The sequence below is a fragment of the Chlorocebus sabaeus genome, chromosome 2 (genome assembly GCF_047675955.1).
Source record: "Chlorocebus sabaeus isolate Y175 chromosome 2, mChlSab1.0.hap1, whole genome shotgun sequence".
In the NCBI taxonomy this organism is placed as follows: Eukaryota; Metazoa; Chordata; class Mammalia; order Primates; family Cercopithecidae; genus Chlorocebus; species Chlorocebus sabaeus.
Window position 1 is genome coordinate 65977854 of NC_132905.1, and position 16966 is coordinate 65994819.

General features: G+C 53.4%; 1 protein-coding gene across 1 annotated transcript in view; it reads right to left on the reverse strand.

Moving 5' to 3' along the window:
• FER1L4 (fer-1-like 4 (C. elegans)) overlaps window positions 1-12543 on the reverse strand; it is a 53335-nt gene extending 40792 nt beyond the window's left edge. Inside the window, 21 exon segments of the mRNA NM_001318039.2 lie at window positions 52-168; window positions 242-329; window positions 3598-3698; window positions 4150-4270; window positions 4356-4527; window positions 4721-4829; window positions 5172-5533; window positions 6144-6330; window positions 6418-6601; window positions 6718-6877; window positions 7137-7221; window positions 7301-7363; window positions 7641-7772; window positions 7890-7950; window positions 8411-8581; window positions 8919-8960; window positions 9146-9237; window positions 10747-10846; window positions 10943-11031; window positions 11693-11748; window positions 12030-12543. Coding sequence (NP_001304968.1) covers window positions 52-168; window positions 242-329; window positions 3598-3698; window positions 4150-4270; window positions 4356-4527; window positions 4721-4829; window positions 5172-5533; window positions 6144-6330; window positions 6418-6601; window positions 6718-6877; window positions 7137-7221; window positions 7301-7363; window positions 7641-7772; window positions 7890-7950; window positions 8411-8581; window positions 8919-8960; window positions 9146-9237; window positions 10747-10846; window positions 10943-11031; window positions 11693-11748; window positions 12030-12108 — 2571 coding nt within the window. The 5' untranslated portion in view covers window positions 12109-12543.
• Between the last annotated feature and the right edge of the window lie 4423 nt (window positions 12544-16966).

Sequence of the window (16966 nt, forward strand, 5' to 3'; positions counted from 1 at the left end):
CTCAGGGAAAAGTGTGTACACAGTAGAAAAGTGGGGTGGGCAAGGCATTACCTCCTCAGCCAGAAAGCGCAGTTTGGCCAGGAGCTTCTTGGCCAATGCCACCTTCTTTTGCACGTTGCCCCGTCTCAGGCCGCGTAGAAGTCGCAGTCCTTGTTTAGCCAAAAGGTTCTGGGAGGGCAAAAAGACAGCATGAGTGGAAGGCCCCAGCTAGGCGCCCCTGAGTCCCTTCCCAAGGCCGTACCAGGCTGTGCACCAGGAGTTTCCCTCGGCATCGATCCAGGGCATTGGGCCGGGTCATCGTCCTGCGCTCGGCACCGCGGCAAAACTGTCTGCAGTGAGCAGGGATGTGCACAGCAGACAGGAGTCAAAGGAGAGGACGCTGACCTCCCACCCCCAGCCTCCCTCATAGTCCTCTCAGTCTTGTGCTCTGAAGAGGCACCCTTTCTCCTGCAAAGATGGCCTATCTCTATTTGGACCACTCCCAAATTCATCAAGGCCGGCCTTGCTCTTGAGCTCCAGAGCTCGATAATATTTAATCATCTACTAGCCTGGCTACCCCAGGTGTGGCCCATGGACCAACAGCATTGATAACACCTGCAGGTTATTTAAAACTGCAGGACCTCAGCCCCACCCCAGGCCCTGCTGAATCAAAAGCTGCATTTATGCCCTAGGAGATTCCTAAACACACTGAAGCTTACAATGTGATGACGATGGTATGGTTTAGTCTCCACCAGGCTGGCTAACGTATAGCTTGAACATTATACTCCCAAGCCAAATGCATAATTTCCAATAACTCCCCCCCCCCGCAGCAAAAAACAAACAAAAAACAAAACAAAAAACCCTGTTTCACCTCAGAACTTTCAAGTCATCCTTCACTGCTCTTTCTCTCACATTCCACATCAATTCATCAGCAAATTCTTTATGCTCTACCTTCAAAAAATATCCAGAATCTGGCCACGTGCGGTGGCTCAGGCCTGTAATCCCAGCAGTTAGGGAGGCCGAGACAGGTGGTGAATCACTTGAGGTCAGGAGTTCGAGACCAGCCTGACTAGCATGGTGAAACAACTGTGTCTACTGACACTTGACACTGAAAGGTTGAGCATGGTGAGCACAGTAAAGTAACCACCTATAGCCTCCTACCTCACTGCCTCTCCTGATCAGGGTCCTTGGCTGAGTCCCTGCTTCCTCCCTATCTCTAAATGCTGGAGCGCTCCAGGTTCTCAGATTTCTTTTTTCTATGCTCCCTTAATGCTGTTATCCAGCTCCATCTACATAATGACAGCTCCCAAATTGACATTTCCAGTTTAGAATTCTCCCCAGAACTCAACTCATAGAGCTAACTGCCTACCACACATGTCCACTTACAATTCAATAAGAATCTCACAGTTAACACGTCTCAAACTGAGCTCCTACTATCTGCCTTCCCTCAGATCCCAACTCATCCCTGCTTCCATCAGACCTTCTCCTTTTGTTTTCCACTGAAAACATATTTTTTTTTCTTTTATCCAAAAAAAGATTTTGGCTTGCATAACTACGTGGTTGGTGCAGCCTTAGCCTCCTGGACTCAAACCATCCTCCCATCTCAGCCCCCTGAGTAGCTGGGACTACAGGTGTGCACCACCACACCCAGCTAACTTTTGTATTTTTCACAGAGACAATGTCTATCCATATTGTTCAGGTTGGTCTCAAACTCCTGGGCTCAGTTCATCCTCCCATCTTGGCCTCCCAAAGTGCTGGAATTCCAGGTGTGAGCCACCACGCCCAGCCCACCAGCCAAAATCTTAGCAAGTCCTGAAGTATCACCCCCAATTGCAAATTTTCTCTTGAATCCATTCACAGCACTTCATCTCCACTGCAACCATCCCCTAGATCAGTTTATCATCACCTGTCACCTGGATTATAACAGCCCCTTTAGTAATCTCTCTGCTTCCTCCCCTAGTGATCCCTTTTAAGGATCTATGTGTTAGAGTGTATCTTTTTCCTTTTCAAAACATTCACTGCCCCCTCATCTCACTCAGAGAAGCAGCCAAAGTCATTAAAATGGCTTGTGAGGCTCCCACAGGATCTGTCCCTCCCCACCATCATCCTCCTTCCCCCAGCCTCCTCCAGCCTCTTCTACTATGTCACACTGCCACAGTCACACTGGTTCTGTGCTCTTCTTCAAACACTCCAGGCATGCTGTCCCCTCCACCTGGAACACCATTACAGGCACGGCTTGCTGCTCCTCCGCCTTCATGTCACCTTCACAGTGGCCTCCCCTCCACACCCTTTCTGAAATTGCAATACCTTTCTAATGCTTCCTTGCTTCATGTTCTTCCTTAACACTTATCCTACTTAGTATTTTTCTGTTTACATGCTTATTTTACATGTCTCCACCCATCCCCAACCTCTACACCCAAACGTAAGCTTCAGGTTTTCTTTTTTGGAGTCAGGGTCCCATTCTGTCACCCAGGCTAGAGTGCAGTGGCGTAATCATGGTTCACTGCGGCCTTGAACTCCTGGGCTCAAGATCTTCCCACTTCAGCCTCCCCCAAGTAGCTGGGACTACAGCAGTGAGCCATTGTGCCTTGCCAACTTCAGGGATTTTTGTGGGCAGGAATGCTTTTTCACTGACATTCCTATGCCTAAAACAGTGTCTGGCATAGTATGTGCCATAAATAGTTATCAAATAAAGTACCCTTTTGAGAAGAGGATCTGAAAATCACTTAAGTACCTGGAGCAGGTTATGGAATTCAGGGCAGTAGTGAAGGTCAAAGATGGAAGTAACTAGAACATGGTTTTTTGGGGTTTTTTTTTTTGTTTGTTTGTCTTGAGACGGAGTCTCACTCTGTCGCCTAGGCTGGAGTGCAGTGGCACGATCTTAGCTCACCGCAACCTCTGCCTCCCGGATTCAAGTGATTCTCCTGCCTCAGCCTCTCAAGTAGCTGGGAGGAACCCACCATTATGCCTGGCTAATTTTGGTATTTTTCTCGTAGAGATGGGGTTTCACCATGTTGGCCAGGCTGGTCTTGAACTCCTGACCTCAAATGATCTGCCCGCCTCAACCTCCAAAAGTGCTGGGATTATGGATGTGAGCCACCATGCCCAGCCAAACATGTTTATGTGGTTACAGCAATGACCTGGTAACTAGGGACCAATCAATGATGACGGGGAGAAAATTGACAATTACAGAGCTAATTCCTCCAGTGATGAAATTCAGATCACAGCTGTGGTCACTGGAGCAGGCAAGGAGGAGAGCAGATGGATGCAGAAGCCAGCAAGGAGGTTGACTGAGTGTGGGAAGGTGATTAGCAGGAACAAGTGTGGAAGAAAGGAGGCGAGGAGATTTGAAAAGAGACATGGGATAAGCCTCTAGAAGTGTGGGGAAGGGAACTCATGGAGATTGAAAACAGCTGAGGTGCCAGAGGATCGGGGGAAGCCTAACCCCCAATAATCTCATCAGCTCCCTGGATAGGAATAATTGTCTTCTCATTCTTCTGTAAGGTGCAGAGCAAATGCAGCTGCAAGCCACCCTTGGGTCCAGACAGTCACCAAGAGTCTCCCTTGCCCTGGAGTTGGCCCAAGTACAGGCAGCAATAGGGGTGGCTCTCAGCTTACCTGCTCCCAGCCACCAGCTCTTCCAGTGCCTGCTTGAGCTGTGCACAGGCGCCAGGCCCCGGCCTGCGCTGCAGTCTCTCAACCTCCTGCAGCCCCTGGTCCTGCGCAACATGCAAGAGGGTCAGAGTCTTGAGAGTCCCTAACTCCGACCTCTTGTAGACCACACCCAACCCGAGGCCCCACCCACTCATGACCACACCTCTTGGCCTGCCCTTCTTTGGCTCCATCAGGTTGATGGCTCCATCTTTCTAGGCCCGTAATGGCTCTGCCAAATGTGGGACCCCACCGGCAGTATCTCTCTCCATCTCCTTCATCCAGCCCCTTCCTGGGTCCAGCAATTCTGAATTTCTGTCCTCCCACAACTCTTGGCATCCTCAGTTCACCCAGAAGCTGTGCTTTTTGGCCCTTGCTGCCCCTGGCCTTGCACCAGCAAGGTGCTGGCTCTCTAGTGCCTGCCCATTAGCCCCACTGCAGAACTCCCTTCAAAGGCTGCGGTGTCCCAGCCATCCCTATGGCCCGGTCTCTCCCTTTGGGCACCGGCCTTGCCCTTACCAGCCTCTCGGCCACTTTGTGCACGCAGTTACTGCTCTGCAGTCGCCAGGTGTGGTCCTCCCAGCGACTCCACACATGCACACATGGCTTGCGGTGACGGAGGGGCAAGCAGAAGTATGGCCTGGCAGGTGGAGAGGAGGCTTCACGGGCATTCTGGGCTCCTGAGGACCTCCCAAACCCCCCTTCTAGCCACTGGGAGCACTCACCCGCTGCCGTCCATGGGCTCAGGCCACTGAGCAGGGGTCCCCAGTTCCTCCTCCTCTTTCTCCTCCTCTGGCCTGGCTCCCAGCAGAGGCTGAGCCTCTGCCGACGCACCCTCAGTTCCCTCCCGGGCCCTGGACCCTCGGCCCAATTGCTCCTCCAGGCGGCCTGCGCGACCTGCCCCAGAGCAGCAAGGGTCAGTGCGCGCCAGGCTGACGTCCGGAACCCCCCCTCAACCACCTCTACCTCAATAGAAGTCAGAACCCGCCCCTTACTGAAAGGCAACAGCCCCTTTCAGGGTCCTAAGGTCTGAAATGGGAGTGTCCACCCTCAAACCCATGGCACTCAGGGGTTCGGCTAGGCCACACACCAATGGAGATCTCGAAGCTGATGGGCTGGGAGGCCACGGCAGGGTCGATCATGGTGGCCTCGAAGAGCACACCGAAAAGCAGGAAATCTTCACAGGGCGCCAGGACGTTCTGCGGGAGGCCGTCAGGCTGGAGTCAGCGCCCACCCTCCCAGGGAGCAGACTGGACTATGCTTGGCCGCAATGCCCACAGAAAGAAGTGTGACCAAGGCTTGGAAGTCACTGCAGGTATCCTACTCCCTCTCTGTCCTCGCCGACCCAGCATTGGCCTTGGGTATGCGTCCTCTTTCCCCCAACATGTGCGCATATAACCAGAGCCCATGTGGGCACACACCTCACTCTTCGCCCAGGCACCCAGATTGAGACCCCAGTCGTGATGTTTAACGCCTGAGAGTGGATTCCACCTTCCAAAGCTGAGGTGATCCCGCCCCCTTTGCTACCCCCCAGCCCCCACCTCTGGCAGCGGCAGTAGCTCCTCCACCTCCACCTCCATGGCACTGGGAATCTCAGGCACCTCGGCACCGGGGCTGGCGTCCACGTGCTGCGGAACCCCCTTTGGGGTCTGATCCCGCCTGGCTTTCTTTTTCTTCTTTCGGGTGAGCCGGGACAACCTGGACCCCTGCTGGGCCTGGGGAGGCTCAGGTTCAGCTCTCCCTTCCAACACCTGCATGGACACAGCCAGCAGAAGGCGGCCGCGGAACCAAATGCCTTGGCCAACGCCTTCGTTGAGACCTTGAAGACCATCCCGGAGCCCCGCGCCGGGGGGCGAGCCATAGAGGGGCACCCAGGCCGGGCCGAAAGTAGGGTTAAACCCCGCTGTGGGGAACAAGAGCAGCGTGTTGGAGGGGAGTGCGGGGAGGGCGAGTGCTGGTAAGTCTGTGCACCTCACCCTGATCTCCTCCAAATATTAGGGGGTGAAGGTAGGGAAGGGGGGCTAAGCCGCTCTGAAAGGGAAGAAGTTGGCCAGCAGCTGCGGATGCGCCGCTGTGGAACACGACCTGGGGCGCCTCCAAACCAGCTCAGCGCCCCAAGGAGCTGGAAACCGCAGGAGCCGGGGCTCGGGGGACGCAGCCTGAACCCTGGGGGCGGGGGCGGGATTGGGGCGGAGCTACGGGTGATCCGCCAGGCCTGGGGGTCGGGGAAAGGAGTGGACCAGCAGTGTCAGTGCGTGCACAGCTGTAGAAGAGTGGGACTGGGCTGGCTAGTTACTGGACAGGCGGCTGTGGTCAGAATTTTGCCAACAGAGCCAAACCTACGGTGGGGTTCACAGTCTGGGGGCGGCTTGAAGCCGTTTGTTTTGCGGGCGGACCAGCCTTCCTAGGCGCAGCGGGGTCGCGAGGATTGGGCTTTCTGTTGGGAATGGGCCCTACAGCGCGATGAGACCGAGGCGAGTGAGGCCGGGTTTGCGGCGGCCAGAAGCACTCACCTGCACGGCCCGGATGGGAGATCCGCCTCAGGTCCAGCACGTGCGTAGCGAGGGCCGCGTCGACCAGGGGCGCGTCGTCCCGCAGCTGCAGGCGGAGGCTGCGCGTCAGCGGCGGGAAGAGCTCCACGAAGCTCAGCTGCTCGTTCCACTCAGGCGCCGCCGCCTGGGCGCGCACCGACGTCTCGCCCTGAAGGTGGCGTTAAAGACCGGCGGAGGGAGGTCAGCGCGCAGTCGGGGCGGGAGCCGCGGCGCTGTGGGCCCCGGAGGGACTTACCTCCTGCCCCAGGAAAGACACCCGCACATAGGGCTCCACCAGGACGCGCTGGTCGTGCAGGGCGCGGGCCAGGCTGCCCAGCAGCCCCTGGCGCAGCGCGGAAAGCCCCTCGGCGCGGTACAGGCGCACGCGGAGCCGCGCCCACGGCCTCTCGGCTGGCACTCCGCGCGGCAGGAGCAGGTTCCTGGGGGAGGGGGCACCGAGCGGTGGGGAGAAACTGGGATCTCGGCCTCTCCCCTTATCCGCGCCCCACGGCCACCCCCGAATCCATGTCCTCCTCCCCACCTCACCCCGGCTCACTTCTCAATGTCCGAACAGTGCTCTGGGGCCGGGGGTAGCATTGGAGGGGGCAGGTCCCCGCGCGCCCTCACGGACAAGGTGACCTTAACGAAGCCCTTGGTCCCGGCGCGGGTGTCCCGGGGATCATGCAACGGAGCCCATCTTTGGTAGTATTGGCCATCTAAGGGAGAAGGGGCGAGCCAGGGGTAAGGGGCGACCGGCGGGACGCACAGGGTGGCCGTGAGGCTGTTATCGGAGTGACGGACAATGGCTGGAGCTCCTCTGGCTCAGCAGGGAGGAGCGGAAGTGCCAAGAGTTCATCCTCCGCCAGAGATGGCCCTCTCCGAAGTGAGTGTATAGGGGTCCATGCGGAGCCACCACGGGGTCAATCTCTGGGGTCCTTGTCCGTGCAGAGTCTCAATAAGGGGACGATTCCATACCTGGCTGGTCCAAGACGATGCCCAGGTCCATCCTGAAGGTCCCTATCCGGGTGGCCATAAACGGGAGGGTCTGCGAATGGAAAGCCTGGGGGGAAGGTGGGGTTAGTCCTGAGCTTTCCCATCCCCCTTCTCTGAAGGACACTGGTCACCCCTACCGCGCTCACCGTGATCTCCAGCAGCAAGTCTTGGAGGCGAAGCCGTGTGTCATGAAATTCGAACAAGAAGTACTGAATTGAAGTGGGGATGAGAGGTTAAATGTGAAGGTTAGATGTGAGGTTAGATGTGAACCGGCAGCTTACCCAGGTCTCTTGCTCAGAAGACCCTCCTTCCCCCACCCCCAACCCTTTCACTGCAACCTTTTCCTAGATCGGCACCCCTCTAACGCCCACCCATAGGCCGAGCATCTGGCCCCATTTCCAACTAGGCCGCGCCCTCTCCGGGAATAGTTCTCACATGGACCCCTCCCATTCTCTCAGGCTCGCCCTCTTCTGTGGTGGCGCCCACCTCATTGTAGAAGGGGCAATTGGTCCCACGCTGTGTGGCGGTAACGCGGCGCTGCCCCCCCACTTGCACGGCCACATAGGGGTTAATGTTGACTCCGAACAGTTTCTGGGCCTCTAGCACGGTGACTCCCACCTGAGAGGTACAGAAGGATGAGGAAAGGAAGCCAGACCTGCCTGGGTGGAGGGAAAGAACGTGTGTCCCAGAAGAGGTAGTATTCCCAAGGATTAGACCCTGGAAAAAGAGCAGTACCTGGAAGTCTTGAGCTCTGGACACCTGGAAGGGATCCCCATGGGCCAGGGCCCTGGCGCGGCTGGGGAGAAGCTTAAGGTTAGCTCTCACTTGGTCCCTCCCCTGTGTGCCCACGCACACACTTGCTTGGTGCTGGGAATGATGTTTTCTCTCCCTCTGAAGTTTTGGATTCCAAGTCCTTCAGGTCATGTCTTGCTGCCTCCATCTCAACCCTACACCCAGAATTTGACTCATTCCTGGAGCCCTGAAACCATTCATTTGTGCAGCAGAGGTTTATTGAGTACCTACTATGTGCTAACACTGTCCCAAGCACTGGGACGCTGTAGTGAAGAGACAAACCTTGCCCTCATCAAGCTTTCATCCCCTGCATGTATGTGAGCCACTGTAACTGTGTGTATGAACATGGCAGTGTCTGTCTATAAGCAAGTGACCAGAGAATCCACCCTTCCCACACACCCTGGGACTGTGTGTTTGTGAGGGCGGATGGGTGTGGGAGCAGGTGTGCCATGGGTACAAGTTACCTCTTGAGGGGGCTGAACACAACACCAGAAAGTTCGACGTCAGGCTCATCATCCAGGTCCTGCTCCAGCTCAAGCTCCAGCTCATTCTCCTCATCGTTCTGCTGGCCTAGGCTTCGAGCTAGCCTGCGGCCTAGAGCCACTGCCCGCCGCTCCAGCTGGGCCTCCCCAGGCCTGATAGGAAAGGCCCTCAAGGGATATGCCTGGAACCCATCACCCATCTCCGAGCAATCCCTTGACTTCCGGAGCTTTGGACCGACCCCTGACCCTTGAACTGATCCCACTGATCCTAGGACCAGTTCTTGACCTTGTGGCTGACTTCACTGATCCCAGGACAGACTCTTAACCCTGGGGACCTTTCTAATTCCAGAACTGACCTCTGATTATAGGACTGACCTCTGACCCTGAAACTGATTCAGTTCTGACCCAAGACCCTGGGGCTGCCTCCATATCACTGGCTCCTAACTCCAAGACTGACCTCGGTGACTCCAGGTCATCCCCACATACTTACTCCAGTTCCTGGAAGTCCACATTGGGGATAATTAACTCCAAGCTGGGGAAAGAGAAATGAAAGGACTAAGAGGAACATGCCTGACTACAGAGCAACACCTGGTCAGCACACGTCCAAGGGCCACTGAATTGGTAGATCCAGAGTGGAACGAGGCACTACTTCTCCCTTTCCAGGGTCTGCCTGGGCTGAGACCACCAGGTCTTGCTTCAGTTGCTGGGGGGGATTACCTGTCTTGGATGGGTGACCCAAAGTCCTCTTCTGACCAGGCTCCAGTAGCACCCTCTGGGGGCTGGTACTTCAGGTCAAGCTCCACCTGGATCTAAAACCAGATACAGTATCCCCTAGGGCCCCCCCTCCAACTGCCCTGGGTCTAAGAGAGGCCCAAGGACAATGCCAATGCCTTTTACTCCAGGTGGCAGAGATCCTTCTGACCAGCATCCGTGGTGCCTTGTGGTTCCTCTCTGATCATTAATAATGTAGACTACTCATAACCTACTAAGAACTAAGTAGGCAAGTTTCCTCTTTATTTTTTAATTTTCTTTCTTCTGTTTTTTTGCTTGTTTGTTTGTTTGTTTGTTTCATTTTTAGTATTGATGAGGTCTTATTATGTTGCCCAGGTTGGTCTTGAGCTCCTGAGCTCAAATGATCCTTCTGCTTTAGCTTCCCAAAGTGCTGGGATTACAGGCATGAGCCACTGTGCCCAGCTGCAAGTTACCTCTTGAGGCCCAACAGGATTCCAAAATTCTCTCATTTTTGTTGGAAATCCCTTATGGTGACCTTCACTACTCTGCCTGGTCTGGCCCCACCATCCTTTCCAGGTCCTTCTCACTCCAGTCACCCCAGCTGTGCTCCTTCAAGGCGCTGGGCTTTCGCATATGCCTTTTCCTCTGCCTGGGACATTCTGTCCTCCCAGTTAACATCTATTATCCTTCAAGTCTAAGTTCAGGTACTGTTTCCTCAGGGAACCTTCTCTGGCCCCCAAGTAGATCATACTCCCCTGTTGTACCCTCTCCCAGCCCCTACCAGCTTGCTTCTAACACCTGCTAGTTCCAGTTTCACATTTACTTGTGTGAATATTTGTTTAATGTTTGCCTCCCTTCCAAGGGTGTGAATCTTTATCTGGTTTTGCTCACCACGGAATCCTCATTGCTCAGCTCAGCATTTGGCTTATCATAAGAGCCCAACAAATGATGACGGACTAAACAAAACACTCAACATTATATAAATGAGAAACAGCTTCCAGGCCAGGCGCGGTGGCTCATGCCTGTAATCCCAGCACTTTGGGAGGCCGAGGAGGGTGGATCACAAGGTCAGGAGTTCGAGACCAACCTGGTCAAGATGGTGAAACCCATTCTCTACTAAAAATAAAAAAATTAGCTGGGCATGGTGGTGGGCGCCTGTAGTCCCAGCCACTTTGGAGGCTGAGGCAGGAGAATCGCTTAAACGTGGGAGGTGGAGGTTGCAGTGAGCCGAGATTGCGCCGCTGCATTCCAGTCTGGGTGACAGAGCGAGATTCCGTCTCAAAACAAAAAAAAAAGAAAACAGTTTCCAAATGCTAAAGAACTTGTTCAAGTTCCCAGACAGGAAATGGCAGATCTGAGATTGGAAGCTAAGTCCATGTCTACTAGGCTATGAGCCCCTCCATGAAACACCAGGAAAATCCAGCCAGGTTCATCTTTGTCTCCCACAAGAATTGATTGCCGAAAGGAATCCTGGCTGGAGGCCTTGTTACCACTTCTCTCTGGGTCTTAGGTTTTCCCCTATGAGAAATGGAACCCTTTATCTAGAGGTACTTGAGGGTGGCAGCCTGGGGGCTGGAGGGGCTCACCGGGGACACTCGAAGATTCTCATCCACTAGGGCTTCCTGTAGCACCAAATGCCCAGTATTCTGTAGCTGCTGCAGGGAGATCACCAGGGTCCCTAGAGGCCTAGGGGAGTGGCATAGAGCAGAAGAGTGACCCAAGGGAATGGCTCTAAGTCACCCCCAGCCCAACCTGCATCCCTGTCTCCCCAGGCCGACTCACCTAGGGCTGAATACACGGCTGCAGTTGACCACCTGCACAGACAGACACTCCCCAGCCAGTGGAGCCCCATAGTGGGGCCATCGGAACAGCTGGGGACAGGAGGAAGCTTGTGACACCCATGCTGTGCTGACCCCAAACTCCAATCCAAAGCCTATTCTTGGCTGAGTGTGGTGGCTCACGCCTGTAATCCCAGCACCTTGGGAGGCCAAGACAGGCAGATCACTTGAGATCAGGAGTTCAAGACCAGCCTGGCCAACATGGTGAAACCCCATCTCTACTAAAAATACAAAAATTAGCCAGGCGTGGTGGTACATGTCTGTAATCCCAGCTACTCAGGAGGCTGAGGCAGGAGACTCGCTTCAGCTTGGGAGATGAAGGTTCCAGTGCTCTGAGATTGTGCCATTGCACGACAGAGTGAGGCCCTGTCTCAACAAAAACAAACCTATTCCTAACCCTCAGACAGGAGCCAATCCTCCAGACTTACAGCTAACTTTAGGACTAATATCCCCAAACCTGGAAGGGATTCCTGCACATGGGTTTGAATCGGAGTGAGGGCTGATCTGGGGCTAACTAGTGAAAAAGAATGAATTCCCTCAGTCTTGCAACTAATTTCTTCCAATCTGGGTCTGACCTCTCAGGCCTCAGACTGACCCCACCTCCCAAGACTATACTTCCCCAAACCCAGGAATGAGCCCCTGAACCCCAGGTTGGACTTGGATGGGAGACAGATCAGGAACCAACTGTACTGACCTCACCAATATCTGCTTCTTGACCACAGCGAATTTTTCTTGTTTTCTGGGTAAAACCTGCTCAGAACTGAAACTAGTCATTTATCAGTCCCTCCCCTGACACACACAAAAATAATTTGTATTCCCCACCCTTGGCCCAGTGTCAAGTCCCTCCCGGATTCACCCTTAAAGAAAGGTAGACAATAGGAAGGAAAGAGGCAGCAGGTTGGAGATACCAGGGTGGGTGGAGAAAAGATACGGACTGTAGAGATGGGATGGCATTTGGTCAAGGGCCCAGGGAATGGAGGATCCATAGCCCCCGGTTTCAAATATCCTTAGAGTACCCCTGCAAGCCTCACCTCGAAAGGTGAGCTTCACTTGTCGGTCGTGGGTGCCGGACAGCCCTGTTAGTCGTTGCACGCATACCGTCAGAGCCATGGTCCCAGTGGCACTGGCACTTCCACTGCCCGTCTGCCCTTCTGCCCACCAGCCCGCCCACCTGAATCACCTCTGACTCACTGGACTCACCCAGCAGGTTTAGCAATCCCTGCCCTTTAGTCAAACACACAGGGAGCAGGCCTGGGGGTCATGGGTGGAGAGGGAGGAGAGGAGCGAGAGATAGGGGTAAGGTCCTGGAGGTCAGTTCAGCCCTTCCTGCCTCCACCAGCTGCAAGCTGGCAGGACTGCCTCAGCCTCCATCCTGCATCCTCAGGGAGTGAGAGCTGTGATAGGGTGGGAGGGAGGCAAGGGGAGTGAACAGGACCCTAGTCTGTTCCCTGCCAGCCAATGAGGCCTCAATTTTTGTTTTGTTTTGTTTTGTTTGTTTGTTTGTTTGCTTTGAGATGGGGTCTTGCTCTAGCATCCAGGCTGGAGTGCAATGGCGCCATCTCAGCTCACTGCGACCTCTGACTCCTGGGTTCAAGCAATTCTACTGTCTCAGACTCCGGGGTAGCTGGAATTACAGGTGTCCACCACCACAGCTGGCTAATTTTTTGTATTTTTAGTACAGACGGGGTTTTACCATGTTGGCCAGGCTGGTCTTGAACTCCTGACCTCAGGTGATCTGCCCATCTCAGCCCCTCAAAGTGCTGGGATTACGGGCATGAGCCACCATGCCCGGCCTCTCCTCTTTTCTTTCTCTCTCTCTCTCTCTTTTTTACTTTCTTCTTCCTTTTTTCTTTCTTTTCTTTTCTTTTTTTTTTTTTTAATCCTGAGATGAAGTCTCTCTCTGTCGCCCAGGCTGGAGTGCAGTGACATGATCTTGGTTCACTGCAACCTCTGCCTCCCAGATTCAAGCAATAGTCCTGCCTCAGCCTCCCACGTAGCTGAGATTACAGGTGTCCGCTACCATGCCGAGCTAATTTTTTTTCAGACGGAGCCTCACTCTGTTGCCTAGACTAGAGTGCAGTGGTGTGATCTCGGCTCACTGCCACCTCTGCATCCCGGGTTCAAGCGATTCTCCTGCCTCAGCCTCCCAAGTAGGTGGGACTACAGGTGCATGCCACCACACCTGGCTAATTTTTTTATTTTTTCAGTAGAGACGGGGTTCACCATATTGGCCAGACTGGTCTCAAACTCCTGACTTTGTGATCCGCCTGCCTCGGCCTCCCAAAGTACTGGGATTACAGGCATGAGTCACTGCACCCGGGCTAATTTTTGTATTTTTAAGTAGAGACGGGGTGTCACCATGTTGGCCTGGCTGTTCTCGAATTCCTGACCTTCAGTCATCTGCCCGTCTCAGCCTCCCAAAGTGCTGGGATTATAGGAGTGAGCCACCACGCCCAGCCCCTTCCTTTCTTTCTTTTTCCTTTTTTTTTTTTTTTTGAGACGGAGTCTTGCTCTGTCACCCGGGCTGGAGTGCAGTGGCCGGATCTCAGCTCACTGCAAGCTCCGCCTCCCGGGTTTACGCCATTCTCCTGCCTCAGCCTCCCGAGTAGCGGGGACTACAGGCGCCCGCCACCTCGCCCGGCTAGTTTTTTGTGTTTTTAGTAGAGACGGGGTTTCACTGTGTTAGCCAGGATGGTCTCGATCTCCTGACCTCGTGATCCGCCCGTCTCGGCCTCCCAAAGTGCTGGGATTACAGGCTTGAGCCACCGCGCCCGGCCTCTTTTTCCTTTTTTAAGGCAGGGTCTCACTCAGTTACCCAGACTGAAGTGCAGTGGTGCAATCAAGGCTCACTGCAGCCTCAATCTCCCAGGCTCAGCCTCCCAAGTAGCTGGAACTACAGGCATGTGCCACCATGCTTGGCTAATTTTTGTATTTTTTGTAGTGATGGGGTTTTGCCATGTTGCTCAAGCTGGTCTCAAATTCCTGGCCTCAAGTGATCCTCCCATCTCGGACTCCCAAAATGCTGGGATTACAGACGTGAGCCACCACACCTGGCCTCATGTTGTTTCTTGTTCATCTTCCTGTTCTCAGTGCCCAGATCAGGGTTTGGCACATGGTAGGCCCTTAAAACACTGAACAAATGGATGAATTAATAAATTAATCCCTTAGCCCTCAGAAGTAGTGCTGTAGGCATTCAACACATTTATTGAATTAAAAAGTGATTAAATGTGTGTTCCTAGCTTGCAACAAAATAGTCATTCAGCTGGAAGCCAGGTGTCCTTAACTTGGGGTCCTAGGATCCTAGTGGGACCATAGAATGGCTCCACGGAGGCTGCAAATCTTTGAAATTTTCTGGAAAATATTGGGCATGTGTACACTTTTGTGGACAAAAAGCTCATCACTTAGGTTAATAACCCTAAAACAGATATACAATACTTTTGCTGAGTGAAGTCATGAATGTATCTTGAAATCTGAACCCATAATATATGAAAGTATGTATTCACGGGAGTTCACAGTCAGGCCTTTTAATTCTATATATATATATATATATTTTTTTTTTTTTTTTCAGACAGGGTCTTGCTCTGTCACCCAGGCTGGAGTACAGTGGCACAATTACAGCTCACTACAGCCTCAACTTCCCAGGCTTAAGTGATATTCCTGACTCAGCCTCCCTAGTAGCTGGGTCTACAGGCTCATGCAATCACACCACCTGGTTTTTTTAAGAGATGGGGTCTCACTGTGTTGCCCAGGCTGGTCTCCTGGGCTCTAGCAATCCTCCTTCCTTGGCCTCCCCAAGTGCTGGGATTACAGACATGATCTACCATGTCCTGCACCTTCTATTTGCAGGACTTGTGCTATGGCACCCTGCAGTGTGTGCAGCCAGAGAGAGGAGAATCACATGTGTCTGTCTTCCAGTAACTTCATGACTCCAATAGCTAACACAGCCTAGAAAGACTGGAATTACCCGCAGAGCGGAAAAGGGTCAGGGCCCAGGAACTCAGAGGAGGGAGACCAGAGGCGCTTCCCCAAAAAAGGAATATTTAAAATGGGTTTAGGCTCCTGGAAAGCGGAGCTTGCAGTGAGCCAAGATCGCGCCACTGCACTCCAACCTGGGCGACAGAGTGAGACACTGTCTCAAAAAAAAAAAAATTGGTTTAGGCTCAGCACGGTGGCTCGTGCCTGTTGGGAGCTCAAGACAGGAGGATTTCTTGAGCCCAGGAGGTCAAGGCTGCAGTAAACTGTAATCATGCCACTCCACTCCAGCCTAGGCTATTAACAGAGCAAAACACTGTCTCAATTAAAAAAAAAAAAAATTAAAAGGAAAGAAAGTGGCCGGGCGTGGTGGCTCACTGCTGTAATCCCTGCACTTTGGGAGGCCAAGGCAGGTGGATCACGAGGCCAAGAGTTTAAGACATCCTGGCCAACATGGTGAAACCCCATCTGTGCTAAAAATACAAAAATTAGCCAGGTATGGTGGCGTGCACTTGTAATCTCAACTACTCAGGAGGCTGAGGCAGGAGAATCACTTGAACCCGGGAGGCGGAGGTTGCAGTGAGCCAAGATCGGGCCATTGTACTCCAGCCTGGGCCAACAGAGTGAGACTCCACCCCAAAAGAAAAGAAAATTGGCTTAGAGCAGTAGTCCCCAATCTTTTTTGGCACCAGTGACCACGGACCTGTTTCATGGAAGGCAATTTTTCCATGGACAGAGTCGGGGGTAGGGGCAGGGGGCGGAAAGGATGGTTTGGAGATGAAACTGTTCCACCTCAGATCATTAGGTGTTAGATTCTCATAAGGAGCACACAACCTAAATCTCTCACATGCACAGTTACCAATAGGGCTCGCGCTCCTATGAGAATCTAATGCTGCTGCTGATCTGACAGGAGGCGGAGCTCAGGTGGTGATGCTCCCTTACCCACCACTCACCTCCGGCTGTGCATCCTGGTTCTTAACAGGTCACGGACTGGTACCAGTCCATGGCCTGGGGGTTGGGGACCCGTGGCTCAAAGGACAGGAGCTGGGAGCAAAGACAGAAACCTAGGCAGTGGGAAGAAATGCTGCATGTTTTCTGGGCCCATGTAATGTGTTCAGTTTGGCCTGAATACAAGGAATGTATTGGGCGGCGGCAGAGGCAGCAGATAAGATTAGACAGTCAGAGAAGCTGGTTCTCACCGTGTGAGCTTGAGCCAGTCATGGTCTCTTCTTGTGCTTCAGCTTTTCCATCTCAGTACTGGGCTGGAAAGCCCTGTTCTGACTATTTCTCCACTGTTGTTGTTTTGAGACAGAGTCTCATTCTGTCACCCAGGGGTTGAGTGATGGGGTTTCACCCAGAGATGGGGTTTCACCATGTTGGCCAGGCTGATCTTGAACTTCTGACCTCAGTTGATCAGCCCTTCTAGGCCTCCAAAGTGCTGGGATTACAGAAGTGAGTCACTGCACCTGGCCAATTGTTATGTATTCAAATGAGTTTGAGGGTCTAAAACATATCAGAAGAGGGACAGGCTGTTCTGTTTTTAAGAAAGGCCCAGATTAGACCTGAACCCTCAGATGCTGGGAGAAGGCTTCACCTCCCCCCAATCTTTTTTGTGTTTGTTTCTTGGTTTTGTTTTTTAAGACAGTGTCGGCCAGGCACAGTGGCTCACGCCTGTAATCCCAACACTTTGGGAGGCTGAGAAAGGCAGATCAAGAGGTCAGGGGATCTGGTCTCGATGGTGAAATCCCTTCTCTACTAAAAATACAAAAAATTAGCTGGGTGTGGTGGCGGCCGCCTGTGGTCCCAGCTACTCAGGAGGCTGAGGCAGGAGAATGGCGTGAACCTAGGAGATGGAGCTTGCAGTGAGCCGACATCGTGCCACTGCACTCCAGCCTGGGTGATGGAGCAAGGCTCCGTCTCAAAAAAAAAAAAAAAGACAGTGTCTTATTCTGTTGCCCAGGCTGGAGTATAGTGGTGCGATCTCAGCTCACTGCAA